Here is a 21,728-nt window from a genome sequence, read left to right on the forward strand (position 1 = left end):
CGCGCGGCCTAGCAACAGGGCGGCACCGCCCCCGAGAGGAGGGAGGGCGGGTGGCCCGTGGACACGGGCCCCGCCCCCGCGCTACCCTCCGGGTGGCACCTCAGTGCAGAAGGGGCCAGTCCCGCGCCGGGTGCCTGCGGTCTCGGGGGGCAGGTGGCGGTGTAGGCCGCTCGGAGCCAGCTTCGATTAGAGCGGCCGATACGGCTCGTAAATCCACAAGCCTAACTCTCGCAGAGGAGCCGAGCTCCTGGGGGAGAAAGGGCTGCGGGCCCCTTCGGGCCGGCCTCTGCGGGAAGGCCGGCCGGCGGCGGGCCAGCCTGGTTTACCGGTTGCATCCAACGGCCCAATTAGAGGCACTCCCCAAATAGGTTTCCGCCACTGGCAGCACGTTGCCTCTGGATACGGTTTCTTTAGGGCAGCGCTTCTCAACCTTGGCAACGTCAAGAGGTGTGGCCTTCAACTCCCAGAATCCCCCAGACAGCTGTGTGGGGTATTCTGGGAGCTGAAGGCCACAGAGCTTAAAAGTTGCCGAGGTTGAGAATGTCCTAACTGGATCTGTTAACAGTTGTGAGAATTTCACCCGCCTGTGGGCCGTTTGCAGAAAGCAGATCTTGTTAAGTTAAAATATGCCGTATTAAGACAGTGAGAAAAGTATTTTTTAAACCATTAACCCTGTTTTTTGTACTTGTAAGAACAAATCTAATAATAAAGAGGCAAGAATACAACCGCCAGCCTTGCGAAGGATTCTTTGTCATGGTTCCACGGTTTTAAGTTAGGTGCCAGCTGTAGAGGAGTTTCAAGCCGAGACCTTCATTTTCCCATTCAAAAAATAAAAACACAGGTTCATTTAAGTGACAATATAATTTTGTTTTATTTAATTTTTTTAACACACTGCTGGTTAAAACTGCCAGGCAGTAGATTTCAGAATATTTCCCTCAACCAGACATCCTGGGAGAAAACAAAAATAGAAACCAACAAAATGTATAAAACAAACAGCTAAATGTACCAAAAAATGGGGTGGAGGGAAGAATTAATGCAGAACTCACCCACACCTATTTCACTTCCCCAGGAAAAGAAATCTTTTGCAAAGCCGATGTAGTCAGACAAGTCATATGTGCTTTTTACCCCTCGCCCAAGCTCAATACTAAATGCACGCCTACACACGTCCCAGTAACAAGAAGCAGCACTGCCAAGTATTAAAGACGCAAAGTAGAGGACAGCTGCACGCACCGCCCTGCTTTGGAATCGTGGACCGAGTTCGAAGTTACGAAGGACGAACCAGCGGCAAGGCCAGATTCCACCCAATTTAGGTTTGTAACCTGGAAGCAAAGATCTAGGCGGTCCTAAGAGGCCACGTCAATGCCTTCTCAGCAAGCAGGGCCACGAACAGAAAGAAGGAAAGCATCCACAGTGGTACAATAAAGGGTGGGGGCCTCAATCATCTGACAGCTGAGACAGCAGCTCTCAGAACCTGCATCTGCCTCGTTACTCCACTGATAACAAGGGTTATCTCCACACAAACTCTGATCGCGATAAGGTGACCTGACTCCTATTTGCTTCGGAAGTGAAGTTCAAAAAAAAAAAAAAAGTCAGGCCCTTTCCCTGGGGGAACTAAAAAATCTCACAAGGCACTCCCCAAAGGCACCCCAATAACTTCCCACACCTTTAACCAGGGAGTTAACTCATGGTTCAAAAAACCAACCGAAGGGCACCCACAGCCCTGGCCAAAGAATGATTTGGAAGCTAAGCACCACTCTTGGATCCCCACACAAGCACGGCTTGAGAATTTGGAGCCTCCGGGCAGCCCAAAGGCATCGGAAGGAGGTTGGCTGCCAACGCTCCCTTTATCACCACCTTCCTCAGCTGTTCTGCTTCCTAGGAAGCAACATTAAGGTGCTAGCAGGCATCGTGTGCCAACAGGGATCATTCCACGCCTCAAGCTCCTGAAGGAAGACTGGCATTCAAAGCCCACACAAAATTCTCAAGCAGACATTTCTACGGCCTTGCTGTCTTGGGGCTTTTCAAAAGCAAGCTACAGGTTCTGGTGACCTGTAGATCTTTAGGACACAGTTTCGCACAGCAACAACCCCCAACTCTACTTTTTGCTTTGGGACCAGGGAGGCCCAACAGTTTACTTAGACTTTCTTTTTTGCAAGTTGCAGCACCTGATCTTTCCAACTTATATTGAACGCATTTTTAGCAAGTCTCGGTCTACATCCAATACAATACTTGTTAAGTCCAAGCACAGCTTTACCTTTGGGATTCACTGCTGATGATGCAGACCTTTCCCAAGGCTCCTCAAATGGCCCCTTTTCTCTCTTAAAAAATGTAAACTATGATGCCTGATCCACAGGCTTCCTCTTCTGTGTTCTGGATGTTCTGGATGGAGTTGCTGCATTAAAACAGGAACTTCTTTCAACAGTATTTTTCTGATGGGATCTCAGGGACTATAAAGCAACCATTTACTCTCCCTACTGGCTGGGGGAGAGGGATTTCTATTTGTGCAAGTAAAATGTAGATGTAGGTCAAAAAATAAAACCATTCCAGAAAAGGGCAGCCTGATACCATCGTGCCCCAATAATGCTACTGCATCAGCATAAATGAACCCAGAACACTGTCCCTTCTCACAGCAGGCAACAGTCAAAACCTTTAGCACTTTTTGGCATCTGGCAGGCAAAGAATCGCTCTCATCTATTCATGTTGCCATTTGCTCAAACCCTACACTGCAAACACAAGATTTCCAGCTTAGGTGGAAGAGCCCAAAGGACCACAGCCCCTAAATCAAGATGCCAAGGCAACATAAGCCATTTGACCACCGACCCTCTGAACCAACACTGTTTGTGTGCAGATCACAGCAGTCTTAACACTTCTATAGATCCCAAAAGGGTCTATGTCCCTCACACCCAACCAGAGAGTCGTAATGGCAAGATCCCTGGAGCGGGAGGAAAACAGCTTCTGTTCTATGGCTGATGTTTCAATGTGCTTTGTGGAGGGCCACTCTGCAAGGCTCTTGACAGATTACCCGGTTTTTGATTTTCAGACTATAAAAGAATGAAAGACCAAGCCCTCACACGTGCCCACACTGTTAGTGACATCTCAGAGCAGGAAGTAAAATGTAAAGGTTGACCTTCTCCACGTTCTGCAAGTGTGAAGACTGTGGGGCTCCAAGGGCCCTTTCTCACCCAAAATATTTAGAAAACACAAGTTCCTTAAAAAGAGACTTCTTGACATGCAAAGCCTGCCAGCTCACAGGGTTAGGGTGAGTTTAAACTGGAAAAGTTTAAAAGGCAGAAGCAACACAAATACAGATTCAAATTTTTACATTCCTGCAATTTCCTCTAAGAAAGAAACTACTGGGATGCCTTGTCACAATCAAAGCAACCAAATTCCAAGGGGAAATTAGGGCCATGTTCTCTCCATATATAAAAATAGGGATAAAGCTACTCTTACTAGCATGTGATTCGAGTCAAATGTTCTTATGAGGATAAAGAGTTGTCATTTTTTACACCCCAAGACTCAGAAATGCAGAATTTCAGTTGTGTAAAAGACTTTGGTGGGGATAGAGCTTCCAGTCTAGAAACAAGCCCTCTCTTTTCCTGGAGGGATTTAGAGCTCTCTAAAATGGAGAAGATAGGAAGTACAATTGTTTCGGAAGATAATCAGTAACCGTTTGCCTCCTCTACCCCTGGAGAGCAAAGGGAATGGAAATGAGCCCTCACAATAGCCCACTTGGTCATCCTCTATGTTCCATTTGCTTCAGTTTGTGGAGGAAACGTGCATTCTTACAAATCAAGTGGGACAAATTAGGGTATGAGCGAGGCAAGGCAACCTATCTGTTCTGTTTACTTGCAAAATATAAACCAGCCCCTAAATAAACAGCCACAAGGGCTTTTGTTTAAAGATTAAGGACTCAAAAATGTATCAGTATCAAGATAAAAGCAGCCCTTGTCCTCATGGCTAGGTACCTGAGCTCACATAACATCCACTTCCTTTGAAGAACAGAGTAATCTGTCTGGACCTGCAACATCTAAACAGCTTCCGAATCAAATTCTTCCGAGTTGAGATTAAAAGAATATGGGACTTGGTGAAATTACTTCTGGGTAACCTGTGTGAGACAGTGAAGGTGTGCCGTTTCCCTAGCTGTATCTGTTGCCATATTTTGCTAGCACGTATCAACCATCTCACGTAGCGTAACCCAGAAGTCACTTCACCAATAGCAGCTATGAAATTTATATCTATCAAATGTGGACCTCCGTCAAAGAAAGTTTACAGCCATGAGGAGAAAGAGCAAATGGAAGCTTTCAAGCTGAGGACTGTTGCAAATCCCTGGCAGCATTTTCAGCCAAATGGATTTTATTCCTGAAGAAATGAATGTTAAATGCATGGGGGCATAACACTACCCTCTAATAGAAATATATATAAATAAATAAAATGAAGAAAAGAAGAATTTACTTTGGGGCCAAATGTCCAAAAGGAGGCCAAGTCCAGAGAGGAAGACGATTTTCTGGGCCATGTGGAGAAAGAGATTAGCTGTCTGAGTTTAATATGTTTACTAACAGTATGAAAAGAAAATGGCTGTGTAAAGCAGTCATTTCCTTGTTGAGATTGTACCTAGAAAGAAACCAGGCAAGTGCCTTAAAATTAAGCACGCTGAAACTGGAAAAACAGGACAGGTTGTAGGAACAAACATTAAACATTTCAATCTTCTGAGAAGAAAGGTGAAATTTGCTGGTGAAGACTGACATCTTCAATCTGGACCACTCTTGCAACTGGCAGCAGGATCACCAAAGTAAGAAAAAGTCATCCACGGTATGATTTGACATCATATGACACTTTTTAACTATGTGAGAACATGCAAGGGAATTACGGTGGGGGAGAAGACGAAGGCCCAAGAAAGGCCATAACCATCACACAGGACGGCATAGGCAAAATGACCAAAGGGAGTGGGTTAGGCATATGGAGGAAGAGCTATGGCAGAGCAGGGGTGCAGTGGGGCTGCAATCACCATGAGCTGAATATCAACTGGGACTGATGTACAAGCACAGCCATTCGGTAATGCTTGCTCTGTATGAAAAGGCCATTGAGGAAAATGACTTCTACTCTGCCTTGTTTCCCCCAGATTCCACTATATAACTATAGCAATGGAAAACCAGAAAGCCACATCGAGAGAGAGAGAAATACTCCTTAGATCCCTGTAAGTATTTAGAAAAGATAACAACAGTAGTCACAACAACCTAAGGAGGGAATCTTTCTCTAGGTTGTAGATAGTCAAGCAACCCTGTATTTGCTACCTTACAATCTGCATTCCATGGCATTGAGTACCTTTTAAGATCACTTCAGATTGCACCCACAGAAAGAACTGAGAAAGGAACAGTCAACAGGATCCCTTCGAGGGGCATGCATCTCTTTCAAAAGTTGCCTTGAAACTGAGCCTAAAAGAACTTAACCACTCAAGAAGCTCAAGGACATGACAGCTTTTGAGATTTCCTTGCCCTGGACTTCTTAAGCAGAAAAAAGAAGACATCCTCTTAGATTGTGGAAAGTCTCCAGGCACAAGAAAAACTGAAGGCCTTCAGGAAAACTTCCTACACCTCCTCTGGAAGGCCAGCTTCTACCTGTCAGGCTTTTGCCATGTAACATGGAATGGGGAGAGGAATAAGTCCTAGGAGTGAAAGCATGGCATGGGCTGGGGGTGGGGGAAGAAACCAGATTAAAGTTACACAAGGGAGTGAGAGGGAATTCTCCAAAGATAATCCAAGACTTCTGCCAGAATTGTCAGGACCAGGGAAACCACCTGCCTGAAAGTGTAATCTTCTCAGAATGCCTGGCAGAGCAGGTGACCTAGATAACCTGTTCAACCTGTTCCATAACCAATAGCATTTTACCAAAGATCAATCCATAAGGGTGAGTCTTCTTGTTCAGGAAAGAAAAGAAGTACCATGTGCTGAGTTACAAACACTCTAGCGGATGTCCACCCACCCCCGACTCCACACCTGTGAATCATTCCAGCAAGGGTGGTCAGTGGCCAAGTCTGCTTTTCTTTTCAGCCAACCTTTGGGTTCTGTGCCCTCCTGTTTCCTCCTCCCTCCCCTTTTGACTCCATCTTGCTCGTCACAGGATTCACTGCCCAAAATATCCAGGTTCTGCTTCAAGACTTTCTGGACAGGAAAGGTCCTGCTTGGGGCACACAGCTGGCCAAGACCCAAAGTTCTGCTGAGGGGGAGGCAAACTCTCCCTTTATTGTACCTGCTGCTCCTTAACAAGCCATTATTTTCCTTAAATTATGAGCAATATGGAGAAGCCAGGACAGACTCCGCATCCGGCCCAACTCCTCCTCCCTGGCTTGCAGACCACTGTGCTTGCTGTCTTTTTCACAACCTGCAAAGGCAGAATAGGGTTGGAATGAAGACGCCAAAGGCCACTAAGATCGGGAACATGAGGCTGCTGTTGTCCGAGGCATAGGGGTTTGGTGTGCGGGGGCCTGATTGGACCCGGTTCTTATTGGTCTGCTTTTTAGGGCTGGACCCTTCTTCGTACTCCTCTTCATCTTCCTCCTCCTCTTTTTTTTCCAGGCCTGGGTGAGGCTGAAGCTTTGGAACATCTGCAGAATGAAAGGAAAACAATGCCATAGTCTATACCATAGTATAAAACAGAGAAATTGTGGGGAGGCAGGAGGATGGGTTTAGCACTATGGAGACACAAGGCCACAATCACTCATTACAACTGAAACCTGTATTTTTGATGCTTAATGCACATATGAAACATCATCAAAGCCAGTGTGGAATCCCACTGAGGGTATATATGAACTTGCTTGCCTCTCCATAGAATGCAAAGGGTTAGTATTGCCAGCCCATTACAAGCTCCCTTTTTTTTCTGGAAAGAAAGGCTGGGGCGCCGGCCCTGGGCATTAGAGGAACCTAACCCCACGCACCCCATCCTGCCCTCCATTTCCTGTGGATGTTTCCAACGGCCTAGTGGGCTGACGCTGGTCAGAGCAGCCTGAGCACCTACACTCGGCCCCCTGCCCACATGAACTCCTCTGCTACCCAGAGGAGAGCAGCCAGTTGGAAGCGATCGCTCGCAGATGGCAGCACCCAACCTTCCCTGCCCCAGGAGTTCTCTGGCTTAGCAGGCTAAACAGCAAGTGGCGACACACTCAGCTCGACACATCCTTTGCTAAAGCCTGCCTACAGACTGTGTCTCCTGCAGCAGGACTGGCAGGCCACTGTAAAAACTTAGTAAAAGGAAAACTGCCGCAGGTAGGGTAGGAGGAGTTCCTTTCTGGTCAAATTTCTTTTGAGTCCTAGAAAAACTGAAGGATTGCCGTGCAAACTAGCACATGCTGAACGGCATTACGTAGGAGATGAGACAAACAGCTCTTGGCAGCAAGAGAACAGCCTGTATTTGGGGAAGTGGGATGGGGCATCCCAGGGTTTTTTACTGATCAATTATACCTGAACCCCCTCAGCTGGACTCACCAAAGAGTACCTTTCTAATTACTAAAAGATGGACCCAAGAGTAAAGGGTTAACTCCACCTCTTCGGCCAGAAGGCAGAGCTTAAGACATTTTCCTGTCTCCTGTGGGAAAACCCTTCCTTAGGTGACATGCATTGACTTCAGCTGAATCTAGTTCAACAAGTTTACTGAATAATGTACTCTAACAATAGAAAACCTTTCCACTGGCATGGGGAAAAGGAAGAACAACACGTAGCAGTTAGCAAAGAAAAAGTTAAACCTGTAAGAGCTAGAACTATCTCTGTGTTCCACTAGCAGTGTGGGACTAATTCCTACCTTTTGGTGACCAGGAAAGTATTAGAAGGTAAATCCAGCTACCGTTATCAAAATTATATTGTCACTCAACCTTGGCTTGTGCCAGGTTTGCTCCCTAGGGTGGGAAGGGTCTGGACAGAATTTGCAGCATGCAATCTCTTGTGCTCAGTGGAATTTCGAATCAGCCTTGGGCATTCAGTCTTAGTACTATGCAGTCTTCATCGAGAAGACAAGATCCCCTCCCCTAGAGAAAACTCCTAGTTTTCCAACCCACTAGCCATGGTGAGGTGACCCAAAAGGCTGTCTGAGGATGTTAAGGGTATCTGTCAGATGGGCTGGCAGGGAACAACGGTTGGAGCCCTAAGAACCAAAGACAGGCCTCATAAGAGGAAACGGTGAATACACAATGACAGGGGGCTCGCACAGCTAAGGAAGTGGCACACGAGGATGGCCAGAGAGAGATGTCCTTAGTTATCAAGATGACGGAGCCCAAGGTGGCTGCCTCAGTATGGTGTAACAGTTACTCGACACCTCCCCGGTCCTGCCTTCAAGGACCCAGTAGTTCTGTTATCCCTGCTGCTGGAGCCATACATCTTTGTGCCACTGTTTAAAAGCATACAAGTCAGATTACAGATTTTTGGGGTGGTTCAGTATCTTGAAGCCAAGATGGCTTCTACTGGAGAGCTGGAACTCGGATGTTTCCATTTGATTACCAGCACATAAACACAGCCAATCTGATACTGGCTTTGAGGCAAGAGGTCCAGGCGTTTTGGACTCCTCACTCACCTCCACTACAGTGGAAAGTCACAGTCTCCTAGGCCAGAATGGCACGATTAGAATTACCCGTGCCTTGAGTGTTTGCACCTTAGACACCACTTTGGAGAGCGCTAGTATCAATGGGAATGGACAGAGTGGTCCTTCTGGCCATGGTGCCACCAGGGTTTTGAATCCCCTTGAAACTAGAGAAAAAGCGCTTGGCTTGTCTATTGCCCACTATCACAAACAAGCCAATGTGGAGGGATCCCATCTTGCTGAGATGTTGTGAAAAATCTCCAGGTCCAGACCCCTCCTTCCGGCAACAACAGCTGACAACTCAGCCAGCTGGCAGTGGTGTTCAAGGATACTCTTAGGTATTCAGCTGATACAGAGAGATGTCCATGTGGTTAGCCTTGTGGCTTCCTTCACAAGGCTCCCTGATTTGGACCCACCATAATTGTTTGCCCAGGCTTTCATAATAGATTCCATCTGCTCCAGTTGGTGCTGCCCGCTGCCCTGGTTTGGTCATGCTTTCAGAGCCAGCTATATAGCCCTCAGTCCCCAGTTGATAAGCAGTGCCCCTCATGATAGGTCCATGATTCCAGCACTGCTCCTCCCTCCATTAGACATCCATTTCCTGTGGCAAGTTGGAAGGGAATAGCAAGTGCCTTGCTTGGCACCATTCTAGATAGAGGAATCGGAGGGCAATCTGGTCTTGGAACAAAATCGGGCCCATGATACTGAGTCCAGAGCTGTGGCTGTCACACTTTGCGATCTTGAGGGCAAGGCTCTTGGACCTTAAAGTCACCCTCACAGTCCTTTGAAACTTAAGGGCATGCTCCTGAGACTGGAATAGTTTTATTTCCTCTGTGTTGATGGTGATTCCCAGGTGCAGGATTTGTTTGAGGGTGTTGGGGCTGCTCACTGCTTTCTCTGTTGAGGACAATCCAATAATCAAATCATCCAGATTATAAATGTGGACACTTTTTGGAACAGTGAATCCTGGGGTGTCCCACAAGGGCTACCATCATTTTGAATAATACTCTGGGTGCTGAGGCCAACAAATCTGAGGAACTTCCAGTAAGACGGTCTGATCAGGATGTGCAAACAAGCCTCTAAAAGGTTCACCGAGATTAGTAAAACTGATACAGTGGCTTTTCCTCTTAATTCTCCATCCTGAAGACTCAGTGCCTGATAAGAGTTAAGCACTTTTATTGACTTATCAAGTAACACCAGGAATAAATCAGTATTAAACAGTCTCTGATGGGAAAAAGAAGATTGTGTGAAGTCACCCATCATCTAAAAGTTGACCTTCCTCTTGATCCAAATTCTACAAGAAATGGGCTTTAGATAACTTAGTCATATAAGTTATCTAAACTTATCTCCTCTGTCTCCTTGTGGGTACAAGAATTCTTCCTTATCACTTCAGGCAGTGATAATTGAAAATACCAAGCTTGAGGGAACGCCTATCTCTGCCTCTGACACGGCTGAGATGGATACCCACCTCCCTTATGCATTTATTCTCTTTGCAACTGTTTGTGTGTTTCACTGTTCACTTCTCCCCTTCCTGTGTGAATATGAAAATTATGAGGAAGCAGGAAAATTTGCTTACAAGATTTGCTTGAGTGTTTCTGGAAGCAGTGGCAGCTCATTGTCCTCTCTTCCTGCTTGAGCTGGAGCAGCCTCTGTTCTAGAGTCACAGAGAACTCAGCCATGGAGACTGACTCATCTGAGGCTGCCTAGGGTTCCCATGTCCTCTCTGAGTAGACAGGGCTCAATGGAGGACCTGAGATGCCCTTTGGGGCCTAATAGGCTGGCCTGTGCCTTCTCTGCTAACCATAACAATTACTTTAGCTCCGCATTGCACTGCCTGCTGCCTTGTATACTGATCTGATCCTGACCTTCTGCAAGGTTAATTGCTATGCCAGATGCCTCCTCCACTTGCTCAGCTTCAGCTGATTTTGGATTTATTCTTCCCTGCTCCAGTCTTCTAGGTAACTACTACCATATAGACTCTTCACTGTGGCCTCTGATCAGCATACAGTTTGGCTTGTGTAGTATTATGCCTTGCGTCCAACCACACACTATTCTGCTTTCTTCCCCTCTTTCTTGGCCCTAAAAACAGAGCTAGGGGGAAGTTCCTACTTCCTCCTCAAAGGGAGAGCTAAAGATTCCTCCACAAGACAGGAAGACATTTTAAGCCCTGCCTTCTAGCAAGAAGAGTTGGAGTGAACCCTCTTCTCCATCATTGGTGAACAAGGCTAGTTGAGCCAACCAATTTTTAAAAAAATTTAATAGTGAAATACAAAAAATACAGCACCAACAGGGAAAAAAAGATAAACAGTAGTTAAACAGTGAAGATAAAACCCTAGCTAGATTAAAATAAATTACATGAGACAAAGAGAAAACTAATTAACAGAGAGAGAGAGAGAAAATCTGTATAGTAACTATTGGTAGCAATATAAAATTAATTCAGTGCTTAAGTTTATCATTAATAATAGACCATATCAAAACATGACTTCATCTTTTCCTTTTTAGAACGGAGACTTCAAAAATAAATAACAGACTCATACACTGAATCCATTTCTTAACATCAGGAATTGTTTTCCATCTACACAACATTATTTTCTCTGCTGTGCTCCAAGTTATATTTCTTCCCAAAATTGTACTTATATAACTAATGATTTGAAACCAAAATGAGAGTACAGTTGGACAAGACCACATCATGAACTGAAGAACCCTCAAATTTCTTCCAATGCCAAGTTCACAAAATTAAGATCCATCCCTTTTCAAACATTATTTGATGGATCCTATAAACACAAAGCAATGTTTTCTGATGAATTAAGTTTCCTTTTTAAACGTATTTCTTATATTTTACTTTTCATAACATCTGGACCCACTGATTCCCCAAAATTGGATATTCCAGTTCTTCACTCAGCAATTAAAAAAACTTTCATCTTACTTCTTACTTCCTTATAAAATTTGGCCAACCCAGATTTGTGATCATTAGCAGCCCTGGAACGCAACAACCAGAGACAGAAGCTGTGTGACCTAGAGCTGTTCTTTGGCCTCTCATAAGACAGAGACAGGATCCCTTGTCATTTGGCTGGGCATTCAAAGAAGAAACATGAGGACGATGCTAACAAAGGAATTACTCACCATCCACTGTTCCCGCGAGGACATACAGTGCACAGATTTTTGGATTATCATAGTACCCCTATGGAAAGCAAAAGAGAGGTAACTTCTTTCTTTACCATTAGTTTCTTTGAAAGAGTCTACTTTTAGAAACTGTTTACATTTGGGGCTGCATGAGGGGGCCTTATGGCAGCTCTGTAGGGTAGTTCACAGATCAGGCCAGCCCACACTGTGGTCCAGAGGTATAAGACACCACTGGAAGAGAGGATGCTGTGCTGATGGACAGGACCTTATATCAGCCCTCCAGTTAATCCCCTGTGAATACTTGAAGCAGAGATGTGGCGGAGGCTAATTTGGATTCCCAGCCAAGTACCTCCTAGACTTTCCTAAGTACAGAACTTCAACTACTTCAACTGCCCTCCCTGCCCTCCCTCAGGCCAAGCCCAAAACTCCATTATAGGCAAACATTTCACACTCCACTGAGTGGGATTCAGACTGGGTGTACTTTAGATGTCCCATTAGTTCCAAAAAAATTCTATGCGTTCAAGCAAATCCCAAAGTTTTTTAAAAGAGCTGTATCCCGCTTTTCAACTGGATAATCATCAAGGAAGGTTACAATATATCATGACATACATGTGTACGTGGTCGTGCACATTTATGCACACAACCCAAGAGACCATAATCCCTTGGCCATCTGCAGGAACAAAGCTTGCTTTACTGCAGCTTTGCAAATCTCAGTAGAAGTAACAGAGGCAGATGTTCTTTTGGCCAACAGATGAAGACCAATGATAGACTTTGTATGGGACAGAGGGTACAACTTCTTGTCCTATGTCACTGGCCAAAACACACTGCCCTTGGCTCCTGCAGTCCCCAGGCAAGCCTTTGAATGTGTAAGGGTCTGAAGTAAGACCTTATTTTGGAAATGGAATGCTCAAAATGTTTTGGAAGCACAAGTGGTAGGTACCAAGTGCTTGATTTCCACAACATGCAAGTAAACATGCCTGGAGATGATCACATTAGGACCTCGTATCTTACATTATTTGATTGTCCACTCAGGAGAGGGAAGATGTTTCAAACTCTGAATATGAATCTGGAAGATTCACTGAACCACATTCAGTCTGCAAAATGAGTTTTGAATTATTTTTAAAACTGAGCATCACAGTTTTAAGTCACAGACCTGACAGAGCAGAGAAGCAAGATGATTAGTCAACAGTAAAACACGCATCATTAAGGCACCCGTGTCTTGAAAGGTGCCTGTTGATGCAGAGTCTCTGCAAGACTCTGGCGTGAAGGCAGCAGCACTGCAGGAGCAACCTTTTGCCCTTCCCTAAAATAAATGAACAGCAGCTCCTGGCTGAAGAAAAGTCTGTACGTCTTTCCTGCTCTAATGGCCCCTCACTCTTGGGATAAAACTTGCTCCTACATGAAATAGACATGGGTTTTTCAGGCTCCTCTGCCTGTGTAGGATAGTGACATGGCCTATCTTCTGAAGGGGAGAAGGGGCTTAGTAAATTTGCCTTATTGCTGCTCCCATACTTCTGCAATGGAGAGAGAGAGGGCACCCACGCAGGTTTTTTACCTTGACAAACTCAATGTTAAGCTTCCCTGTGAATGTAGAAACCTCTCCCTGGACACTCAGCTTCCCCTTCTTGATGCTGATGGGAATAATCTCATCATGGGCTGTGCTGTGTCCAACTCTGTCAAAGATGTCCAAGTCCTTCACCACCACATGGCCATTCAAACGCACATCAAAAACCTGTGAGATGAAAAGAAGACAGAACTGCTAACAGTGCATAGAAAAGTAGGCCCCGGCACAGTAGAGGCAAGTTTTCAAGCTACTTAAAATTCTCCTCACGAAGAATGGAACCGCCACCCTCCTATATTCCTTGAGATGACTGTGTGTTATTTTTTCAGTAAATGTTGAGCCAACAGAAATGCTACTTTATTCATGTTGTGCCTTATCTTGAAAGGGTGCCAATATCTGGAACTCTTATTTAGGCAGAATGGTACATCCAATCACGGGTAAAATAAGCAAGACAAGTGCCTTTATGTATAAGAAGAGTTAGAGCTAACATTTATGGTCAGTTTGTTCCCCCTCCACAGCCCAAAAGTGTACCTCCTCAAAGTTCAGGGGAAAATAAGCTGCATGCTGGAAACGGCAAGGAGAGTACCCCAACCCATACCTCTTGGAATGCACCCTCCAGCTCCACCAACCTTTATCTGATGCCTTTCAAAGGATGCTTTTGTTCATTCACAAAAAAGGCTAACTTGGATTGTCCTCCCAGGATGACATCACTTTTTTACCTTCTGCTGGGACTGTGCAAAATAGACTTCAGCGAACTTCAGTACAAGGACATAGTCGCCCTCTTCCTTGATAGGGACCTCGTATCCAAACGTTTCCTCATTGTAGCGTTCCGTTTGGTAGAGAATTTGATCCTCAGGGTTGGATCGCAAGATTGGCAATTTCATGCCATAGTCAGAAGCTGCATTCCAATACATAAATAAAATAGGAACATTCCCTAAGCATTTTGCAGCTTACCTTTGCTCATGTGAATGTAGCCCCAAAGTTCCTCCCCCACATTTAAGTGTTTAGCTTCCCCTTCCCTCCACTTCTCCTTCTCCCAGACTTTAAAGAAAGAACTCCCTGATCGAAGGGCACACGCAGAGATCACAAATACACATAGCTAACTTGAAACACATCAGCAGGCTCAAACCAAGTGGGTCACAAGGTAACTCAAGAGCTCTGCCAGTGACATTTGGCTCAGAATCTACTGGCCTATCTCCCAGTGATATGTGGCAGATCAGAAAGGACTTCCTGCTTTTAGTAGCTTAACAAAAACATAGGAGCATTTTCTTCCCTCCTAAACTAGGCTGCTAAATCAAGAACACTTTGCCAAAACCAGGAGGTGATTGGTAACGAGTGGGTGAGTGAGCTTCAGAGCACGGGAAGCAGTTGTCCCACTCCACTCCGACTTGCTCAGGCCCCACTTGGACTTCTGTGTCCAATTCTGGCCCCCCAGTCTAAACGGGACGTTGACAAACTGGAGTGTGTTCAGAGGACGGCTGTCAATGCGGTGAAGGCTCTGGAAACCAAATCTGGCAAAGGTGAAGGAATGAAGGAAGTGGGTAAGTTTAGCGTGCAGAAGAGAAGGCTGGGAGAGGCACGAGAGCCTCTTCAGAGATGTAAGACCAGAACCAAGCGGCTGGAACTACAGGCAAGCAGACTCAGGCTGGATATGATGGTAAAAGCCGTAACAGAGGAATGGGTTGCCTCATGAGGTGGCCTGTTCCCTTCCCTGAAAGGTGTTCAGATCTGTCTCCGATGCCGTAGCAGATCCTGCACCAAGCAGAGACTTAAACTAAGGACCCCTTTCTAGCTCTGGTGATACTATGATTCTAGGCAGGAAGTTAGAAAAGAAAGGATTCAGGAGGTAGATGCAAGGAATTAACATAGAAAATACACCCTTGTATTCAGAACTCTAGATAGTTTCATCCAGGAAAAAATAAATATGGGGAATATTCATGAACGCGAAGTAGATATAATCATCAGGTGGTCAGGATACAACTCAGTAAAGCCCTTTCTTTCTCTCAGCTAGACAGTGCTCTGAACCAGTTTGAGAACACTGTTTTACTTTACAGTTTAAATACACTTTACTGTAAAATAATATAATATATAGGGGAAAGGGGGATTAAACCAACCCCCATCTCAGCACCACGTCTGAGTATTTTTTGGCTTTTAATTTTGAGTGCAATGCAAAATGCCCACAAGAAGTCCCTACGTGGAATATGTGCACAGCTCGAGCCTCAGGCTTGGGTCTTTGCCTGGGCTTCCTCTCCAGAAAAGCTCAGCAAAACAGCCTTGGCAAAGGATGGCAGTTAATACTGTCTCCAGCTCGGGAGTATCTGTGAGAGAAACGGAGCTGCAAAGTGTTGTTGACGGACCTGCATGGCCCCAAGGCCATCTCTTTCTTGGGACAAAGGGATGGCACTGCCCACCCGGCTGCATCTGAGGAAATGTGAGACTCTCTGGGCCCACCGCAAGCCTGAACGTGGCCCACTCCTCTGTCACTCCTCCTTGGCAGCACATTTTCCATACACAACAGCACGGAGGAGTCGCCATTCTTTCCTGTTTCACTTTGTTTCTTTTACTGCTCCAAATTACAAACCAGGGGAAAGTAGCATATAAATTTGGGAAACAAAGCAACTGAAAATTCCCTTTACTCACAGCTAGTGTCCCAGAAAGCACACTGGACTTCCAAACATTCAGCACAGCTAAATGAGGCAGGGAGTGGGAAGCAGACTGGGGGAAAAGGCCATGTTCACCAGCTTCCGGGGAAGAGGCATTTGGGACATATCCTCCCACAGTATCCAGCCAGATCTTCTCCCACAGCCTCCTTTGCAAAAGCCAAACTCCTTGAGGGTTTGACTGAATACAACGACGAAACACAGACAGCATGCACACATAAATCCAACAGCCTGTAACCACAAGAGGACAGAATATTGCAGCCAGCTTGAACCTGAAATACTTTTTATAGATTTGTGGCAAAGTCCAGATTTTGCAAGCCAAGGTTTCCCAAACCGGCGACTTCCAAGTGTATTGACACCTTAAATTACAGCTAACATAGAGAATCTAAACACTTGCATGGGAATTGAACATCCAAAGAATCTTCGTTTTGACATCAGAGGACAATTTGAAAATGTGAAGGCAATACAGAAAATGCCTGAAGTGGAGGTTCAGTGTAATATATCTCACACATTGATTTTGAATGAGAAAACTGGATTTTGCTTAGTATAATTAAGTCTGATGATAATTCAGTTACATAGCCATACATTGAGTGAGATGTCAGAAATTTTAGCCCTGGGCCCTGTCGTTTTTAAAAACTACAGTTTATGAACTATTTGCATGGAGAAGACAATTCTTAACAGATTTGCAGTTGACAGAGAATTAAGTGGGATAGTTAATATCCTAAAATGCAAAACCATCTAGGTACATTAGAGAAATAATCTGAAAATAACAGAATAATTCCTATGACGAGAGATTGAAGAAATTTGAAATGTCGTATGTCTGCAGCGTGATCACAAGGGCAAGATCAGAGAATCAAAACTTTAAAGGAGCCCTAAGACCACTGAATCCAACTCCCTCCTCAACTCTTGAGAAATTTCTTCTAACATTCAGAATCTGCCTTCCTATAATCTAAATCCATTATTTCACGTCCAGAACTATGCAAAGAAAGAAAACAAGATTTTGACCTTCTCCCATGTGACGTGATTTCAGGTATTTGAAGAGGGCTATCAGCTCCACCTTCAGTCTTCCCTTCTCAATGTTAATCCTTTCAAATCCTTCAATCTCTCGTCATAGGAATTATTCTGTTATTTTCAGATTATTTCTCTAATGTACTAAGATGGTTTTGAATATTAGGATATTAACTATCCCACTTAATTCTCTGTCAACTGCAAATCTGTTAAGAATTGTCTTCTCCATGCAAATAGTTCATAAACTGTAGTTTTTAAAAACAACAGGGCCCAGGGCTAAAATTTCTGACATCTCACTCAATACCACTAAAAGAATCTACAGTGCTTCAGCTTATGCAGCAAAATCACATTCCATATCTGTAAACACCCCCGGAAGATAATAGGCATTACTGAAGATTATGATCTGTTTTGCAGAACCACACAATCCACTAAGGTTTTACTCATCATGCCCCCTTCCCCTATCAGTGAAAGTACTTCTGGAAATGTGCAACCAAGAACTGCAGCATTGTGTCAGAGTACTGTGTCCTTCCAGTATAACCCTGTAGAATTCAGTCATTCTACCTAGAACAGGCAAGCTGCTTAACAATTAACAGGCCCAGAAATGAGCATTGTGAAGAAGCTGAGAGAGTTGAGTTAAACTTAGGAAGAAAACTTTTGGAACCGCTGAAGTACAAAGTGATGAAAATGTCTAGCAACTGTGCAGTGGCTCAACCTCTTCCACTCTCCACCAGCCCAAAGAAAGAGACTAAAAAAAACCAGTACAGTGCAGAACGAAAAAAACAAGCAATGTAGAAAGAGCAAGCAGCAAAAATTATTGCAGCACTTTATAAGAGAAGAAGGTAAAAAAGAAACAACTTCTGGTTCACTGAAACCACACACAGCTCCTTAAAAAAGCACCTGGAATTGCTGTGGTTGTTTGTTTGAACAGAAACCACAGCTACCTCCATCAGACCTACACATCTGACAGGCTGTCCCCACCCCATCACATACCAATCAAAAGGAGAACAGACCGTGTGCTCAAATTCAAGATCCCCACATTTGCAGTTTACCATTCCCAAGAGGAAAGCAGATTATAATGACTTGTCAAAAGAACCCAGAGACCCAGAGTTAATCACCGAAGCAACAAAATCCAGCCACAATAAGAGAGAGAGAGACAGACAGGACAAGGGGGAGGAACTGTAAAAACTGAGGTGTTGGGAAATGGTGAAGAAAAGAGAAGCAGATCAGTGAAGGACGCTCTGAAGAAAGAGAACAGGCCACTGCAGTGAGGAGAGGGGGAAACCCAGCAAGGTCAGAACACCCGGGCTACCCTTCACCCATCCTGACCTTCCCTTCTGTATCCCAGAGAGCTGCAAAGAAGAAGGTTTCAGGGCTTAAATTTTTGCTTGCCTGCAGGAGATGCATTGGAATTCACATCAAGACAGCAAGGCAGAAGTGTCATGTGAGATGAACCCAAGATTTCCCTGGAGCTTGGAGCCGGGTGGGAAGGAGCAGAGGCCGGGATAAGAATGACAGAATCAACAAAAGGAACAAACAGGACTGGGATCTACACTACGCACAGGACTTGTGCTCCAACGCAGCTGGAAGCCCCAAAGCTGGGCATGGCTGTTCTGGGTAATGGGATCTGCTGCGTTACTCCTGGCTAATGACATCTGCACAGTGCCTGGGGCTATTCTAAGCATGTGTGCCATCAATGTTCTTTCAACCTCTTTCACCCCAACCCTGAATTAGCATCAGCAGCCCCGTCTGCGGGGGGGGGGGGGGTGAGGGGCTAATCCTGCACGGAGAGGCTTCTACCCATAGCATTTCCCTGGAAGAGTGCCCACTGAAAGCCGAGCTTCAGTTCCAGGCAGCAGAGTGCAGAGCCAGGCGTCCGCTGGTGTGGCAAAACGGGGATGGGGGTTTTCAAGTTCACTTTCTTGGCCACCACTCAAGCGGTAACAACTGCCGTTGTGCCACGATAACGCAGACCGCCGCATAACCCTTTTCACCCACGCCTGGGGCACTAACGGCGGGGACGCTGCTCCCCGGTGAGGGCTTCTGGTCCAGCCCGGCAGACGTGCACAGTCTCACCGCTGACAAGCCGCCCTCTTCTACCCAGAGCTTGACGTCCCCCTTTTGCTGAGGGAAAAGACTCGCTGGAGCACCGACTTCGCTGCCCGTCAGGCGCCCAAAGGCCCCCTCCCCTCCCCTCCCCTCCCCTCCCCTCCCCAAGCCAGCCCCGAACTCCTCTGGAAGCTCGCCCCGAGAGGGCGGCCGCCCCGCTTCCCGCGCCGCCCGACAGCCAGATGCGCTGCCCTGCGCGAGGCAACTCCGCCGCAGCCGGCGTCGCCCTAGCCCCCGGACCAGCAGCCGCCCCCGCCTCGCGCCCCGACCTCCGACAGCGAGCCCAGCAGCTGCCCCGGGACGCCCCCGGCCGCCCCCGCCCCACGCAAGCCCGAAGCGGAGAAACCCGAGCTCCGCGACCGTCGGCCCGCCGCGCTCGGGTACACCAGCCCCGCGCCTGGGCTCCGGGCAGGACCGCGGGCCTCCGCGAGGCGGAGGGGCCGCCGGCCGGGGGGGGAGGCAGGCAGGCAGGAGGGGCGCGGCGAGCTCACCTCGTCCCACCCGCCCCTCGAGGGGGTCCTTCCGGAAGTGGATGCCGTGGACGTCCACATGGGCCTCCCCGCCCGCGTTCACGGCCCAGATCACGTTCTCGGCCAGGCTGGCTCCGGCCACGCTGCCAGGCGGCGGCTGCAGCAGCAGCAGCAGCAGCGCCGCGGCCAAGAGGCCGGCGGCGCGGAGCTGCGGCCCGCCGGCCGCGGCCGCCATCTCCGGCTCCTTCCGCGCTGGCGCCTCAGCTCGGCAGCGGCTCCGCCCCGCCGCCGCCGCCGCCGAGATTGCCGTTGCCGTCGCCGCCGTCGCCGCTGCCCCTCTCGCACATGCCTCCCGCCGCCTCAGCCGCAAGGGGGCATCCCACCGTGCTGGCCGTGCCGGCTAGCCTGACGCCGGCCAATCGCCGCGCGGCGTCGCGGGTCGCGCGGCCTCGTTGGCTGCTGGAACCCCTCTATTTGCATATCGGCACGGCCGCCGGCCCATAGGTGCGCGACGTGGGGATGGCAGCAAGGTACGTTGAGAGCGCAAGTGGGCGAAGCCGATTGGGGGACGTTTTGCCCATTGGCGACGCTTCCCGCCTTTCTGGGGGCAGAGCGCGGTGGTGGCCCGTTCCACGGCGCTCTGATGGGGGCGCGGAATTCGCTTCTCTTCAGGAAGCCTCCGCTCCCCGAGGCTTATTAAGCCACAGAGGAGGGGAAAGGAGGAACCGCGATGTCTCTGTTTCCCTGGCAACGTTTCCCCACACTACCTCCCGGCATATCCCCGGATCTAGTGGTAGAGCCCAAAGCAGGCTGTCCAATTAGAAAGCTACAGCGCGGCTCCTGAGCGCGGTGGATTGTGGAAGTCGTGCTGGCAGGAAGCCGGAAGTGGATGGCCGGGTGCTCAGAGGCCTGGCGGTTGCCATGGCAGTACACGCCTGTCCTCGAGTAGGGGCGCCCTCGTTGCCGGCGTCGCTCTGAATTTCCCGGGTGATGGGGCCCAGGATGCCTCCGAGTGGCAGGGTTACCCTCGGAGGAACACTGCTGGGTTCGCGCTCCCCGGATTGAGTTGATGTAAAATAAGCACAAATAAGTAACGTATAGAGCAGTATTTTTCCAACTTGGCAACTTTAAGAGGTGGTTTAACTCCCAGAATTCCCCAGCCAGCCATGGTACTGTATAGAGCTTATTATGGTGCGTTATGGCTCCATATTTTATATTATGATACTGTCCCCCGATTGTGTTGTAATGGATTATTGTGTGTCTGTACTTTGCCTAGAAGTAAGGGCATAATAAACAGAAGCACTATTACTGCTGGCACTTGCGCATGTGCAGAGTGCATTTCCTTCGGGCAATTGACTCCCTGCTTTCTCAGAGGAACCTTCCCCGGCCCGTGTTGTCCAGCTTCTCGACTTCAGCAACTGCAGCTGACAACCAACAACCCAGGGATCTTGTGGGAATCCTTCCAGTTGGAAGGGGCCATTGAGGCCATCCAGTCGGGCTCCCTGCTCAAGGCAGGAATCCAAATTAAAGCATCCTTGAGGGACCCGGAGCCCATGGCCTCTCTGGGTCTTTCGCTTCATGGTCAAACCACTCTTGCTACTGGAGCCATTTTTCTTCCTAATTTTCGAAAATCAGAATCTGTCTTAATCCATGATTGTGTTCTTGCAATCTGGGCCTCCATGTAACATCCTTCAAGCATTTGAAGAGGGCTGTCGAGCAGTGCTCAGAACTGGACAGAACTTAAGGAGTTCTTGAGGATTTCGTCAAAGTAGAATAGTGCATCATGCTTACTTTCTGTGATTTGGAAATTATACTTCTGATGAGGCAGCCCAAAATTGCATTTGACTTTCTTTTACAGCCACATCACACTGCTGGCTCATACTCAGCGTGTGGTTTACCAATCCAAAATCCTCTTTGTGTGGCCTATTACCAAGCCAGGATCTCTCATCCCATATTTGTGCATTTGAACTGTTTCCTATGTAAAGAGCTTTGCCTTTGCCAAGTTTATTCTGTTATTTTCAATCTAGTTCTCTCTTCTGTTCTTTCTCCTTTTTCTGTCTTCTAAAGTATTTGTTAACCCCTTGATCTGCGCTTTTGACAAGCCTGCCTTCCTTCCTCCTCCAAATTTTGATAAAAACATTGAAGACTACTGGCTCCTACACTGGGCCCAGTGCTATCCCATCTGCTACCTCCCTCCTCACTGCCAATAGATGGCAAGTAATTCAGGTCCAGCTGGAT

The 21,728-nt window shown here is 47.1% G+C and overlaps 1 protein-coding gene across 2 annotated transcripts; it reads right to left on the reverse strand.

Moving 5' to 3' along the window:
- Window positions 1–852: 852 nt before the first annotated feature.
- Window positions 853–19,861, reverse strand: MLEC (malectin). Of its 2 annotated transcripts, none has more exons than XM_088143810.1 (5): window positions 19,512–19,861; window positions 13,966–14,144; window positions 13,241–13,417; window positions 11,686–11,743; window positions 853–6,601 (listed from the first exon to the last, which is right to left on the reverse strand). In XM_088143810.1, exons 1-5 carry the CDS (start codon window positions 19,723–19,725, stop codon window positions 6,372–6,374), a joined length of 858 nt encoding a protein of 285 aa, XP_087999936.1. In that variant the 5' UTR covers window positions 19,726–19,861; the 3' UTR covers window positions 853–6,371. The 2 variants fall into 2 exon arrangements, with proteins under 2 accessions (XP_087999936.1, XP_087999937.1); XM_088143811.1 differs by lacking the exon at window positions 19,512–19,861 and adding an exon at window positions 18,304–19,054.
- Window positions 19,862–21,728: the final 1,867 nt, after the last annotated feature.

The sequence above is a fragment of the Python bivittatus genome, unplaced genomic scaffold, assembly GCF_059951505.1.
Source record: "Python bivittatus isolate LINGU-HERP-01145 unplaced genomic scaffold, Pbiv_v1 ctg000390_np1212, whole genome shotgun sequence".
NCBI classification, from domain to species: domain Eukaryota; kingdom Metazoa; phylum Chordata; class Lepidosauria; order Squamata; family Pythonidae; genus Python; species Python bivittatus.